We start from the raw sequence: 15,510 nt of genomic DNA, 5'->3' as shown, positions 1-15,510 counted from the left end.
TTTTTCAAATAGCGCTGGATATTTTCAAGAAAAGCCGAGTTAAATAATAGGAAATTGTTTTGTGTAGGACATATATGAGTGGTATGTTCATTTTATGACGAATAACTTCAGGGAAAATGTCTTGGTATACATTTAAACGTCTAGGACGAAGTCGTTATTCCAGAGCGATGGATAAAATGTTTTTGTCTAATTTAAAATATGTATGCGGCCTGGATTAGACTTGGGCTGTAAAGAATAATGACCACCACTTATATTGGTAATCATGACGGTTCATCCCTTGGTATATGTTGGTACACTTAGCTATTCAATCTTCACCAGAATACAACAACACTTTTCATATCGCAGAAGGAGTAAAATTAAAAATAAACAACTGTGACCTTGAATTTACGCAATGTGATTGGTCGACATCATAACGGTCTTATCAAAACTTGTGAAGTATAAATAAAATTATATAGGTCTATACATATAATAAAATTGGAGCGTCTGTTGTTATATTGAAATTACCGCTTTTTACTAAATGCATCTCTGTGTGTACATGGCACATATATCAAAATAACATATTTTTACAATGTTTTTCTGGCTGTCTGTTTGTTCCGGCTAATATCTGGACCGATTTTGATGGAACTTTTACTGACCGATAGCTTACGTTATAAGGCTACTTAGATAATTTTGAATATATAGATAATAAAGTACAGGTATATATATAGAATAGTAAAAAAAGTTACATTAAAGGTGACTTTGCCCTAACGTAGGGTACCTCTGACCAACGACCTAATATCACTAAACCCTAATACAGAATTAATAAGTTATATTAAAATCTGTGAACTGAATAATAACGTTTTGTGAAATTCAAACGGGCGGAAGTAGCAAATCGCATGGGATATGTAAATCAGGTCTGTTTATCTCCTTCTGCGATTGGAATTGGTCCCAAATATTGTTGGTCATGTGTGATTATTATCACAAAACCTTTACCATAAACTGTAATTTTTGACTAGAACAGATATATGACGCAGTATCTGAATTTGTCTCGAAAAATATTAGGCTATATCACTCGCCGTTCCATAAACCATCTTTACGCAAACAACGTTTCACGTTCCAACGAGCAATTCATTAGTACTTTACTGCGTAGGAGAGCCTCAAAACAACAATATTTCGTACAAAATTTTTCTATCCTAATATTAAAAAGAGAAAACATTTTTGGCTCGAGACAAAACAATTTTTAAAACCATTTTTTTTACCTTGTAATGTGTGTAAATATTTTTGTTTGGTTGGAATCTTGAGCCTGATTTTGACACTAAATCTAACATGGCGGACAATCAAAGATGGTGGAATAGTCATTATTGTATACTGATATAATATGGGTATCAAATGAAAGTGCTCGCTGAGAACAACTTACAAAATAAAGTGACGTCACTCTAAATCCAATATGGCGGAATTATAAAGTTGGGTGAATAAGTACTCCTACATTTGAAGCCTTAAAGTCTTGCGAATGGAGTCACGGGCGCCAGCGAATGTATGGTTATATAATAATTGGTATATTTGAAGTTTGGGATTAATCTAAAAAATAAAGCTTTGTTTACGTTAACTACAATAGAACGCCCAAACTCCGGAACCAGTTTGACTTTAAACTTCCAAACTTTGAGTTAACACGGAAATTCTTGCCAGAATAGCTCAATGTTTTTAATTGGTTTAACCTAGGGTTTGAACTATAGACCTCGGGATGTACGGCAATATAATCTAGTCACGATTATGTTACTACATGATTATAAAATGAGACATCAGGTACACTAAACAAATGGTTTGCTAACAGCTGTTATTCATACTGTAAGATAATATTATATCCATATCATAAATAATGTAGGTCAGTATTTCTCTAGCGTTATAAGCTACGAGCCGATATAGGACATATTCTCGATATTAAATTTCCGATGATATTTAAAGGACGTTGACCTTTGATCTATTGATATCTGACGAAATAACAAACACTGTTGATATACATACGATGCTTATTGTACTTACAAGAAAGAATATTAAATTTATTCAACACAATTTGGCAGCATAATAATTAAAATGATTACCTTATTACAAGTCGTTATGAATGTCAAATCCTTTGCTTCTATTCGCCATAGCACCGAAGCTAGCTTTTGTTCGTATCTGTAATGGCGGACCAGCAGTGCTGCAGCCAGTATCGCAGCAGCAGCGACAGCAGCCGCTGCTGACAGCACTACGGGGTCATGGGGCAATGAGCACTTCCTCCCGTCAAATCCGCAAGCCGGTTCTGCAACAGGCGGCTTTCCTCCGATCCACGCAATGGTTGAACCTCCAACAAATTCCTGCGAAATTAATAATTGTCATTAAAGATTTTAATCAACGTAAGACTATCGTATGAATACTGAATGATGATGAGCAACACTTATTATTAATACTGGTATCAAAGACTGATTAATTTTTTGGCGAAATGATCGAATTTTCCATACATGCTTATATGCAAAAGTGAAAAATACTGACATAATATTAAAGAAATACTGATAGCTTTCTACATGCTTCTACATGAAATAGAACAATGGTAGATACATTTAATTATACTTCTATAATATGTTATTTTGCTGTACAAACAAACAGATCGCCGTGAAACTTTCATTGACCAAATAGAGTCTATTAATCTTAACATGTACCCAAATATTTTTATTGAAGGCTTTTAGTTCTGCGAACAGGGTGCCGATCATTTCGACAATGTCACGTAGGATGGAGGAGACACAAAGGAGATCGGTACGGTCGACAGAACAATATCAATGAAATTTTAAGATAGGCACAAAAGAAATATCTATTTTTATATTTAAGACTCATCACTATTTCTGCCTATTGATTTCTATACATATAATAAAATTGGAGTGTTTGTTTGTTTCTTATATTAAAATAACCGCTTCTTACTAAATGAATATGTATGTATACAAGGTACATACATACCAAATTATTTAGAACTTTTGTCTGTCAGTCTGTTAGACCCGGGTGATCTCTGGATCGGCGGGACCAATTTTGATGGGACTTTCACTGTCATAATATAACTATTTTGTTTTATTCAAATGCGTATAGCTGCTTGTAGACATATTGTAATGGCGGATTACCAATATGGTAATACTTTTATAAACTTTACTAAAAGTCTGAAATTAGCCACTAGTGTTATTATAAATAAGATAATTAATTAGAAATCAGAACAAATTATGAAATATGTTGTATGATAATTTTTTTTAACGAAAATATCACAATAGCTTAAGTGATTTACTTACTCGACTTACTTACTTTACAAGTAAAACATTTACTATACTCATATTTATTAGGATTTGCAATCAAAGCGAGTTTTACTAATAATACTTCGGGTTAGGATTTTGTGCACGTATGTAAACCACTTACCATAAATCCCACCGCTAAACAATAATACAATTGTAATCATATTACTAACAATAATCTATTGATATTCAATATATGTATATCAATAGTTTAACAAAAAAAAGACCTGCTGAGTTTCTTTCGCCGGTTCTTCCCAGGTCAGGGTGTTTCCTTTTCAGAAACCGGTGGTAGTGTTTCATTTGACTATCAATACGTAAGTGTAATACTTCTATATTTAATAAAGGAAATTCAGTTTGAGTTAGAATTAATTTTGTCTTGTTCCACTTTGAAGATTGAGTGATACATCTCAGTTCCCAGGGATGGTGGCGCATTGGTCTCGTATGATGATATGAATAGTGGTGACCACTTATAATCATGCCACAAAACCAAGGAGAAGACACTTTGCATCATCTATTATGACAGGTGACTTAATACCAGATAGCACAAAGGATCTTAACATTGTGACACCTACTAACAGCTAATTAATGAAGGCAATAATCCAATTAGACCCCAATTTAGTATAACCGCACAATTATAACTAATTGCTAATGTATAAGGTGCAAATATGAAAAGGCATAAGTTATCAACTTTTGACTGTATATCATGGCACTTTGAAACCGGACAAAAAAGAAAATTTTCTTTATAAGATAAAAAGCGGGACTGCTTTGGTCATGCCTTTGTTTTTTTTTTTTTTTTTTCCAACGAATGCATTAAGATAATAATGTTTGGGTCTTCGTTAATAAATCGATTTGATTCGTATGATGTGACTCTGAAAACGAGAACAATTGTTTCGTCATAGTTGATTTGATTTCGTATACCGTTTGAGAAAAAAAATAATAGAGTTTATTTAGTTCCTACTATAACAATACTATGTAAAAGATGTTCCAAATACCTACTAAATTTATTTTATTTGGAAAATAGTTTGTTTAATCAGTACTTATTACATTACTTATTACACAAACTCTTAATATAATATGAAATTCGATATGAATACTCAATTTTATGAAAATATTTACGTTTACCTTAAAGGACATAAAAAAAAGATATTTAAAAATATAATAAAATTCCGTTTATCGGGCATCGAAAAATAATTGACGCGAAAACCTTGCTCCACTAAAATTCAAAGTAAAAAAAGACAGCTTTTCTTGTTATATATATAGGTTAATATTTAAGCACGATTATAATAAATGGAAGAACGCTATATAATAAATAATTCAAGCACTTTTGAATAGCCAACAAGGCATGAAGCATTAGGTTTCCATCGGTAAATGAAGATTATACTAGAGTTGGTGTGATTTAAATAATTCTTGACTGTGTCTCTAAAATATTGTTGACAAAAGTATAACTGGCTTACTCGACGACTCGACTACGAGTATCAATCTTCCTTGGAGCGCCACTATCTATGGTTGCAGTCATTTGAAGTTTAAGATACGGAGATTTAATATGTGTACCAAGTTTGTGATGAATCGCTGCACTTTCAAATTATTTATTTATTTCTATTTTATTTAATATAGATCGGCGGTCTACGAAATAGACCACCTGATAAGGGTTCACTATCGGTCATAGAAATCAGAACTGTAAGAGATATTAACCATTCCTTACAAGCGCAACCAACTCAGATAGGATCGCTGATCTGACTGATACTACAAACTGGAACACATTAACAACAAATATTGTTTGAAGGTAGAACATGGAAAAATACGTTAAATATAACATATGATTTTGAGACGTTCTTTCTCCACTTTTTAATATAAGGCTGTTTTAACTTTGTGAATTATGGTGCCAAAAATAAGAAAGGAATTCTCCATGAAGATTTAAAATTCTCTAAATCACATATTATTACATTTGTTACTCAATAAATCTAAACCATATATAGTATTATTAGTTTAATAATTTTTATTATAATACTTAATTATATATTTACCTCGTAATGCCTTCTTAAATAAATAAGGTTTTAAAAATGTTTTTTAATATATTGCAACTTAACCTCAGTCATTTTTTCCCCAGTTATAATAAAGTGTGATATAAATAATAATTTATATAAAAAAAAAACAAATTCATTTTAGTGTTATGGCTTAGGGTAAGTAATTCGAAATTTGTAGTCTGATATCTATCGACACCAAAGTAATATTTAGAGGAAAATTAGAGGGTAGATATAATTTATCTTCAAATAAATGTTTAGTATCTATTTCAAAACTTCAAACTAGCAATTACAACCCACAGTTATCCAATATTTGCTCGTTCAATTATGATTTATTATTGACGATTTCATAGTAACTATTCCTGTATAGAATTTTAATGAAATTATTAAATTTTCGGGGAATACGTTATATTAGATTTGACATTCAGATTGAAGCCTCATGGCCCGATACGATTATTCATTGGACACTATTTAGAGAGAGGCTCGCCATCAAACTAAATATAAAAGGCTGTAGAGGTTCGGAAGCGGCTTTCTTGTGATCTGAAGAGGGTTCGCGAATAACGTCACTTATTCTGCGTGTTACTTGAATTCATGTTTATAGAAGATTTTTTTGACATATTTAGCCTTTCAAAATGTTATCCCTAAATATCCAGTACAGCAACAACAACAGCCTGTAATTTCCCATTGCTGGGCTAAGGACTTCTTTCCATTATGAGGAGAAGGTTTGTAACATATTCCACCACGCGGTTCCGATACTGGTTGGTGGAATACACGTGTAGCAGAATTTCTATAAAATTAGACACATGCAGGATTTCTCATGATGTTTTCCTTCACCGCCGAGCACGAAATGAATTATAAACACAAATTCAGCACATTAATATTCAGTTGTCTTTGCCTGGGTTTGAACCCGCAAACATCGGTCAAGATGCACGCTTTCTAACCACCGAGCCATCTTCATACTGCCCAACATCATACTTGCCCAAGGCAAATACAATTACATCGAAATATTGGTCGAAATGATTTAACTATGAACGCAAATGAATAATATTTGTTGAGATATTTTGTTACAACAAACATGAATTTTGCCAAAGAACACGATCGTGAAATGTCACAAAGTGATATGAGGCGTGATGAAAGACTTTCATAATCGCCTATATTAATTACTCGATATAACTAGTTATAACTAGTTTTATTTATTATAACTAGTTTTATTTCAATGAGTAATCGCGAAAATTTAAGACAACATTAGACTTTCATAATTTAATTTAAAAAAGTCTACACTCATCAAAACAGCTTAAAACAGTTATTCTGTTTGCAAAATTTCACAAGTGAGATTACAAATATGAAGTGAATTGTGAAAAAATAGCACTGATGATCAGTTTGAAAATAGATGAATTGCTTTTAATTATGTTACTCACAGGAAGCAAATCAGTAGAGTTGGTGTATCGAAACGCGGCGACAGGCTGAGCACTCCATCCACTCGGAGCGTTAGAATCTTCTACAACTCCTATAACTGAGAAGTTTCCTTCTGCATCACCAGCGCTGTCCATATTCACCTGAGCAAGATTCAAACAACACAGATTATTATTTCAGATTCTATTCTTTTTTGTTTTTTTTTTAACGAACTAGTTTTAATAATAATAAATATAAAATTAAGAATCAATTTACTTTTCTTTTAGGCTATACTATTAAAATTTATGAAATCAAAACCTAAACTCCTTTCTTCATTAACCGATTTCTAAAAAAGTTTATCATTTCGATATGTAACATTGTTAGAATTTAATTATATTAATTTGAATATGATGATCCGACTTTGACTTCCAAGCACGAGTGCTTAATATCGTAATTGAATATTTGTATGTTTGTTCACATATTTCTTGAAAACTAAAAGCCGTATTGACATGATCATTTTTAATCTAAGTACTAACACTTCAAGATAGGGAGCAGTGTAAGTTTCATTAAAACAGGTCTAGTATTTTGATAGAAATATTTTTTTATATTTAGTTTACTAGCTGTTTTTATTAATTTTCAAGGCGGTTTAATTCTTTGTAAATTATTTATCTACTAATATATTATAATCTTATAGTGAGTAATAGGCCTTATTTATTATATTAAGGCTGGGGAAATTTAGTGTGCTGTTAAACATAAAACACATTTTTGGCAAGTTTCAATAAACTTTGAAAGCTTTCAATATGTTTTATGGGCGTTACTCGGAGGGTGTTAAGTTTAGATTATAATAAAGCAAAATTTAGATGAAGCTCGAAACATTAAAGTGAACCAACAAAAGGGAATACGGGGAATGAGAACGGGGAACGGTGCTGTTGGTTTTTCAGAAAGAATTCCAGCACACACAGTACCGAGTGTATAGTTCAATAAAATAAAATGAAAAAAAAAACTATAAATAAATATAGAGTAGCAAGCCAACTTCATTAGTTAGTCAGTCAGTCAGTCATTCAGGATATGTTATTTTATAAGTATAGATAAACATATATCTGTTATACATATATATATATATATATATATATATATATATATAACTGTCGATAAGTTATTTAAATCTGACGATTTCACGTGACTATTATTACTACAAAATATACATTGCTTCATCCGAAAACCGACATCAAATTATATTGTAGAATTGCCAACATTTCCCCGAAAACCTTATTATACCACTGAGTAATGTGGCGAAATAATTAGGTAGGCGTTAGTATTAACTTTATGAGTATTATTATGTTACGATTAGAAGGGTGAGTAAGCCAGTCAAACTGCAGGTACAGTTAGGTATAATAATAACTTAGTTCCCAAGGTTCGTTTCGTATTGGAGATCAAGGAATAGTTATAACTTCTTTCAGCGTGAATATCTATGGACGGTATCGACAATTTTCGTTTAAAAATATTATACATATTCATACAAAAAGAAACTAAATTATTATAAAAAAAATCTAACGATATTGTTTATACTCTACAGTACCTACACAAGAAAAAAATAAGTCGAATAGAAATAAATAAATTAGACTATTAGTTAGAGATAACAGAGACAAACAAAGGAAAATGAATATTTATTTATTTTGTTTATTGTAAAGGTTACATCATTGACATACAGTAAACACTTAAATTTAATCTGTATTAATATTATAAATGTGAAAGTAACTCTGTTTGTCTGTCACTCTTTTAAAACTAAACCAATGAACCGAATTTGATAGAATTTGGTGTGAAGCAAACTTGAACTTCAAGGAAGGACATAGGCTACATGTTTTGTCTAATATATGACAACCAACCCCTTAAAACATGAGCGAAACCACGAGTAGCAACTAGTATTTGACATAGATAACATTCAAGGCGATACTTGTTTATAGGTGTAAATAAAGTATGTTAAGATACTCGATAGTGCGATTGGTAGATTTGATGTCCATTATGATGCCACCACAATTTTTTAATTTGTATTAAAAAAAATGTGCTGAAATGTGCCCAGTAAGAAAATTCCCAATTTCTATTGCCCAAAAGATTTGACACAGATGGGATCGCGGGGAACTCCTAGTATTGTACTCATAAAGTTAATACTAACGCCTACCTAATTATTTCGCCACATTACTCAGTCGTATAATAAGGTTTTCGGGGAAATGTTGGCAATTCTACAATATAATTTGATGTCGGTTTTCGGATGAAGCAATGTATATTTTGTAGTAATAATAGTCACGTGAAATCGTCAGATTTAAATAACTTATCGACAGTTATATATATATATATATATATCTATAACAAATATATGTTTATCTATACTTATAAAATAACATATCCTGAATGACTGACTGACTGACTAACTAATGAAGTTGGCTTGCTACTCTATATTTATTTATAGTTTTTTTTTTTCATTTTATTTTATTGAACTATACACTCGGTACTGTGTGTGCTGGAATTCTTTCTGAAAAACCAACAGCACCGTTCCCCGTTCTCATTCCCCGTATTCCCTTTTGTTGGTTAACTTTAATGTTTCGAGCTTCATCTAAATTTTGCTTTATTATAATCTAAACTTAACACCTTCTGAGTAACGCCCATAAAATATATTGAAAGCTTTCAAAGTTTATTGAAACTTGCCAAAAATGTGTGTTATGTTTTACAGCACACTAAATTTCCCCAGCCTTAATATAATAAATAAGGCCTTTTACTCACTATAAGATTATATACTATTTTAGTAGATAAATAATTTACAAAGAATTAAACCGCCTTGAAAATTAATAAAAACAGCTAGTAAACTAAATATAAAAAAATATTTCTATCAAAATACTAGACCTGTTTTAATGAAACTTACACTGCTCCCTATCTTGAAGTGTTAGTACTTAGATTAAAAATGATCATGTCAATACGGCTTTTAGCCCGTAAATTTCCCACTGCTGGGATAAGGTCTCCTCGTCCATTAAGGAGAGGGTTTGGAACATATTCAACCACGCTGTTCCAACGCGAGTTGGTGGAATGCACATGTGGCAGAATTTCGATGAAATTAACCTGTTCTAACCACTGGGCCATTGTGAAATTAACCTGTTCTAACCACTGGGCCATCTTAGCTCTTATATTTTATTAATACTATACATAAATATTATTTCCTAATCGTAACACGACAATACAAAATATTGTTGTTAGGCGTTAAGATACTTGGTAGTTACTGATAGTCTTTGTGCAAACTCGTCTGGGTTACCTAATCTAATACCGACCAAGTATTAATTAGCATGTAATCCTGTCTGATTGACTGACTCATCATTGCCGAGCGTAAACTATTAAAGTTTTTTTCTATTTATCTATTTACTTTTATATTTTATACTAAACATCACCAGATCTTCGATGGATTTCATTCGTCTTCTTGGGAGACGTGGCCTACACTGACATTTTTTTTATATTTTAAAATAATATACACATAATCTATACTAAATAAAATATAATAAAAATATGTAGCAGTATATGCGTAATTCTTGTTACTACAATCCATCGGGTCCTGGTCCGCGCTTGTTTAGAGAGAGTACAGCCTCGGCGACTCTGATGTCGCGTTTACGTATAGATGTCTTGAGCCAAAAAAAAACTATTAAAGTTATTGCCTTGAAATTTGGTAATGATCCTATCGTTTCATTGAATAGACCCCCATTAAGTAACAATAACAGTAATAAATGTAGGTATAGATCTTTAGATCCTATTTATACTCGTATAGGATAAGAACTTTAACTGGAATACTGTACCAGGTCACAGCTAAGCCCGCCAGACTGGCGCCGGGCTCATTTCAACTTCTTGAAAAGCATATTACGTAGCAGAGAAATCGTTTGTTGAGCTCAGCTGCATTATCAATGCTAGTATTGTTTTCAAAGGTTACCACTTTATGAAATTATTTAAACTATTGATTAATTAGTGAAGACGCTATACTGCTTAGTCAGTGATATGACGATTATAAGTTACTGTAGACAATAATTCCAATACAAGCAAGTGATTGTCTTATTGTTTTAGGGGATCCACAGATTCTAGGTTCAAAACGGACCAACCGGTTTGGATCGATAAGCATAAGAAGCTAGTGAGTTATATTCTCTCGAAAAATTTATCAGCTCGGAATCTGAAGTTTGATATGTGTAGTCTCCCGTACCCTGGAAAGCATTTAAAATCGTTTCCAAACCTGAAGTCTTTCTTAAAATTTTAAAAATGTACATAACATTTTAGCCTCTAGATTGGTGGCGTATTGGTGTCATAGCTTATAAGTGGTTGCGATCAATGTCCAACAGCTGGGCTAAGCACATGTTCGCTTAACTATTATATATTATAAAATAATTAGGTAATTTTTTTTTAATAAGATTTCGAATACTATTAAGATTGTTATTTCCCAAACTTCATTTAGAATAGATCCGTAACTTGTATTAGATAGAGTATTAATTATTAATACAGTACTATGAAGAGCCTTAACGAAAATATTTATGCTTGTATTTTGCAAGCAAGCGTCCATACATAAGCGTAAAGTGAAATATACACATGATTTGGATAATAGGTAAATTGGTCTGACTCATTTAATATTGACTATAATTATGCTCATTATGATTTAACGTTTTGATGTCAGGCTTGCAAACTTATTTCCAATAATTCTCACCAAACGGATTTGTAAAAAGTAAGTATTTCATTTTTTTGTTTCATTCTGGGGTCCACGCCTTTTTATACGATTAGAACGTGTGTATTTTCATATGATTGAAGAATATGTGTGCAGTAAATTGAGATTTGAAAAATAAATAGATACTGTATATATATATATATATATATATATATATATATATATATATATATATATATATATATATATATATATATATACATATATATTTACTTGAATTAAATTACTTCATACTTAGTTGAAAATTTATCACTAGATCTATGTTAAGTAACACGTGACCATTATTATGTTATTACTTTTCTTTTTTACTTTAATGTGTTATGGGCTCAAATAATGTTTCAAATACATATGAATAATCAGAATCTATTTTTTTTAAAGATAGCACATTTGAAAGCTAGTATATCGTAGTTTCTTTCTGGCGTTTCTAAATTGTCTTCTAAAATAAACTAGAACAATAAAGGTTCGTATCGATTTGACCTTTGAATCGGGTTTATATAGAATGTTCTTCTTTAGCACGTAAAAATTTACAAAAACAAATTAATCAAACAGAATTTCGGTTGTGCTTGGGTTTGAACCAGCAACCATCGGTTAAGATGTACGCGTTCTAACCACTACGCCATCTCATTATTGTTTAATTCATTTATTATCTCATAATTTTTTACTGCAAGTAATTTCATATCATAACCACTTACATCAAATCCTTGAAGTGATGTGTACGTGGTCGGTCTGAGAAGTTTCATGAGTGTAGCGCCATCTGTCGGCGGGAGGCCGTTGCGCATGGCAGCAGAAGCGGCGCGTGCCCACAGGATCACAGCGTCGTATAGATGTGCCGCTTCGATAGGAACCTAAATAAACAAAAATTAATCAAAAAAGTTAATCCAAAGTCTTGTCTACATTTGACTATTTGTTAGTCTATTTATATATTCGTATACTAAACATACAAGGGAAAACGACATAAAAATTGGTTGGTAAAAATGGGTTTGCTATTAGCAAACCCATAATTCATTATAGAAAATACCATACATTTTGTTGAGTACCCCCGATATTTGCAATACAATCATTGAAAAAATCGTGAAAATAAAATTGACTATGTGTAAAAAGTCATCCGAGAATTATCGTGTTACTTTAAAGATAATAAAATGCTCTATATAAGAAAAAAATATCATTCAAAGTTACATATAAAATGTGATATGGGGATATCTAATATAAAAAGGAAGATATTCTACAGCGAAATAACAGTACGCAGTATTTTTGTGTTCCAGTTTGAAGGCTGAGTGAGCCAGCGTAACTACAGGCACAAGGGACATAGCATCTTAGTTCCCAAGGTTGGTGGCGCATTGACGATGTAAGGAATAGTTAATATTTCTTACAGCGTCATTGTCTATGGGTGATGGTGACCACTTCCCATCAGGTGGCTCATATGCTCGTCCGCCAACCTATTCCATAAAAAAAATTTAGAATAGAAACATTGTGGTTTTTTAGTGAGCAAATCAGAGTACGATGCTCAAATAGATCTAACTCCACATGTTGTCTTGTCATTATCGGCATTTTGTCTTAAGGAAATATAAACAAAAAGAAAATAAATAAAGTCGAACTTCTATATATATTACAAACAAATGTGATTTTTCGGCTAGTGGCTTCGGTTTCGGCCACTTTATCTAGTCGCATAATTTTCAGCGAAGCCGAAGCTTTTATGATTTCGTGAGAGTGTTTTGAAGGTAGCGATTTCGTGTTATGAAGAAAAATGCTTTTTATGCTGAACTGAATAATTAGAATATTATTATATCTAGAAGACACGTCAATAATAAATTTTTTTGAAAATGAACAGTATTGCGAATTCTTAGAAATTAAAGTGATCGCACTGAAGACAGACAGACTATGACACGTTCTTTTAAAATAATATAAAAAGACGTCGTTCTTTCTCGACAATTGACAGACAAAATTAGGTTTGAAATTGCTTCAGACATTGAGAATTTTCACAATTCTATACTATCAAGGACATTTTTGTAGTATGTAATCCCATCAAAAACATAAATGTAAAATGAGAGCCAAGTTCAGTGTTATGAAATATACCTTGGTTGTTGACTTCAACGACAAAAGAAGTGAGATTTAAATGGGTGCCAAGTTCCATTATCCTTCCTGAAATTCATTTAATACTACATAAAATAACATTTCTCGTTATAACTTAGAATAATGTATTGTAGACTAAGGTCTGACTTGGCTAGTCCTCATATACGATGAAATGAACGAGAAATGAGAAATGCTTATTATTATTATTATTTTTATAAGTATAATGATTTTACACCATTGATGTTTGCTAATAATGGAAACAATAAATCAATACAAGATCCCAGTTAGTAACGTAATAAATAAGCGCTAAAATGGAATTATTTACATAAACAAAATAAGGGTGGTATTCAACTCGTTATATATTCACGTTAAGACACAAGTTTTAATTAAAAGTTCTTACATTATAACTAAATGATAAAAATTTACGTGTTTCAGATTTTTCCCTTTATATTTGCCTAATTATTTACCTGTATGCCAAATTTGAACTTTCTGGGTCACCTGGAAGTGGGAAATAGTTTTGATCTATAGGTGATAAAAATGACGGTTTTTGGACATTAATATCTAAATAGCCGTTTGAGATATGTTTATAAAATTTGGAGCACATACGTATCTCGCAAGTTTTATTATATATGCCAAATTTGACACGATTATGAGAAACAGTTTTTGAGTTGTGAAGGTGTTTGACCCCTTGTGGCTCCAAATGGTTCGAGTAAAATTATACACTGTGCTACTCGCCAGTTCTGTTACCTGAACTTGGCTAACACGCTACCGCGTGTCTAGACTTGAAAAATATGAAAACAATATAAATTAAACTTAATCAGAGATGTATGGGAGAATGTTTTGGTTTTTAATATAATTACAAAAAACGAGGCATTTCGCAGTTTCACTAACTCTAAATTTCAATTACTGACGTAACAGGCGTGAATGCCATGTTCTTGTAGGCTTTTATACATTGAATTTATTACGTAAAAAGTTACTTTCTCCAATTCTTCTTAGGTATTTCTTTCCCGAGCAAGTCGTAGCTTTAATTTGTCAATCTATAAATAAGTGTAATATTAGAAAGGATTTTTATTTAATTTGAGATAACTACAAACAATGTTTTTTTAGAAATTAAAAATCACGTCAAATTTGAAATATTTATCTCATAAAAAATTTCTTCGAATATTAAATTCGATACTAGCTACAGTCAAATAAAAATAATTTTGAAGTGTGCTAAAGAAAAATGGCGTATGTACTCTAAGTGACTTGTTAGAGGCGGATAAATGGCTAGCAGTGAGTACAACACGAGTATAATAAATGAAAATATCGTGAATTAGAATGAGTCCACAATAATTAACTTTACGTCGTTAGCTGTTGATCCCAAGGTCAATATTACAAATCCCGGGTCGTGTAATAAATAGTAATTAATGTGATTTATTAAAAAAATAATAAATAATATGAATGTTAACACTCTCGTCGTATAAATGCCTCGAAAATCATTTGGAACTCGTTTCCACCTACAAACTTTTGTTGTCATATCTGAGCGCTGTCCCATTATCGTGTCAAAGTATTGGAATAACTTTTTTGGGTATTTTTCTTTAACAATGACCGCCAGGACCCGACAGGTCAGGAGGACACGATGATCATTATTACCAATTCTTATAAATGGCCACGAGTCTACCTATGAATAGTGCCCTAATATTTGTTGTTCTTGAATATTCTATATAGACTCCTCGAGTATCTATACAGCTTAGACCCAGTGCAAGAAAATTAAACATAACACGTTGTATACTCTCACTCACGTATAAATGTCCCATTATAATCATTTAATTTATTAGGTAGGTTGGCTGCAGAATGGGCCACCTGATATATTTTATAATTAGCACATTATGAAAGATCAACCATTCTTAAAATCGTCATTGCCCCACCGAAATTGAGAGCTAACTTGGTATCTTCCTTGTGCCAGTAATGCTTGCTTGGGTTTATAATCAATATTTAGTTCAGTTATTACCTTACATCC

At 31.8% G+C, this 15,510-nt stretch overlaps 1 protein-coding gene across 1 annotated transcript in view; it reads right to left on the bottom strand.

Moving 5' to 3' along the window:
- Window positions 1-15,510, bottom strand: part of LOC124529733 (guanylate cyclase 32E-like) — a 218,043-nt gene that overhangs the window by 56,177 nt on the left and 146,356 nt on the right. The window contains exons 9-11 of the mRNA XM_047103629.1: window positions 12,134-12,286; window positions 6,727-6,864; window positions 2,079-2,333 (exon numbers count right to left, since the gene is read on the bottom strand). Of these exons, the coding sequence (XP_046959585.1) occupies window positions 2,079-2,333; window positions 6,727-6,864; window positions 12,134-12,286 (546 nt within the window). The remainder of the gene's footprint in view (window positions 1-2,078; window positions 2,334-6,726; window positions 6,865-12,133; window positions 12,287-15,510) is intronic.

Source organism: Vanessa cardui, chromosome 5 (genome assembly GCF_905220365.1).
Source record: "Vanessa cardui chromosome 5, ilVanCard2.1, whole genome shotgun sequence".
NCBI lineage: Eukaryota > Metazoa > Arthropoda > Insecta > Lepidoptera > Nymphalidae > Vanessa > Vanessa cardui.
The sequence above is the reverse complement of the archived record's forward strand: the minus strand, read 5'-3'. Positions and strand labels throughout refer to the sequence as shown.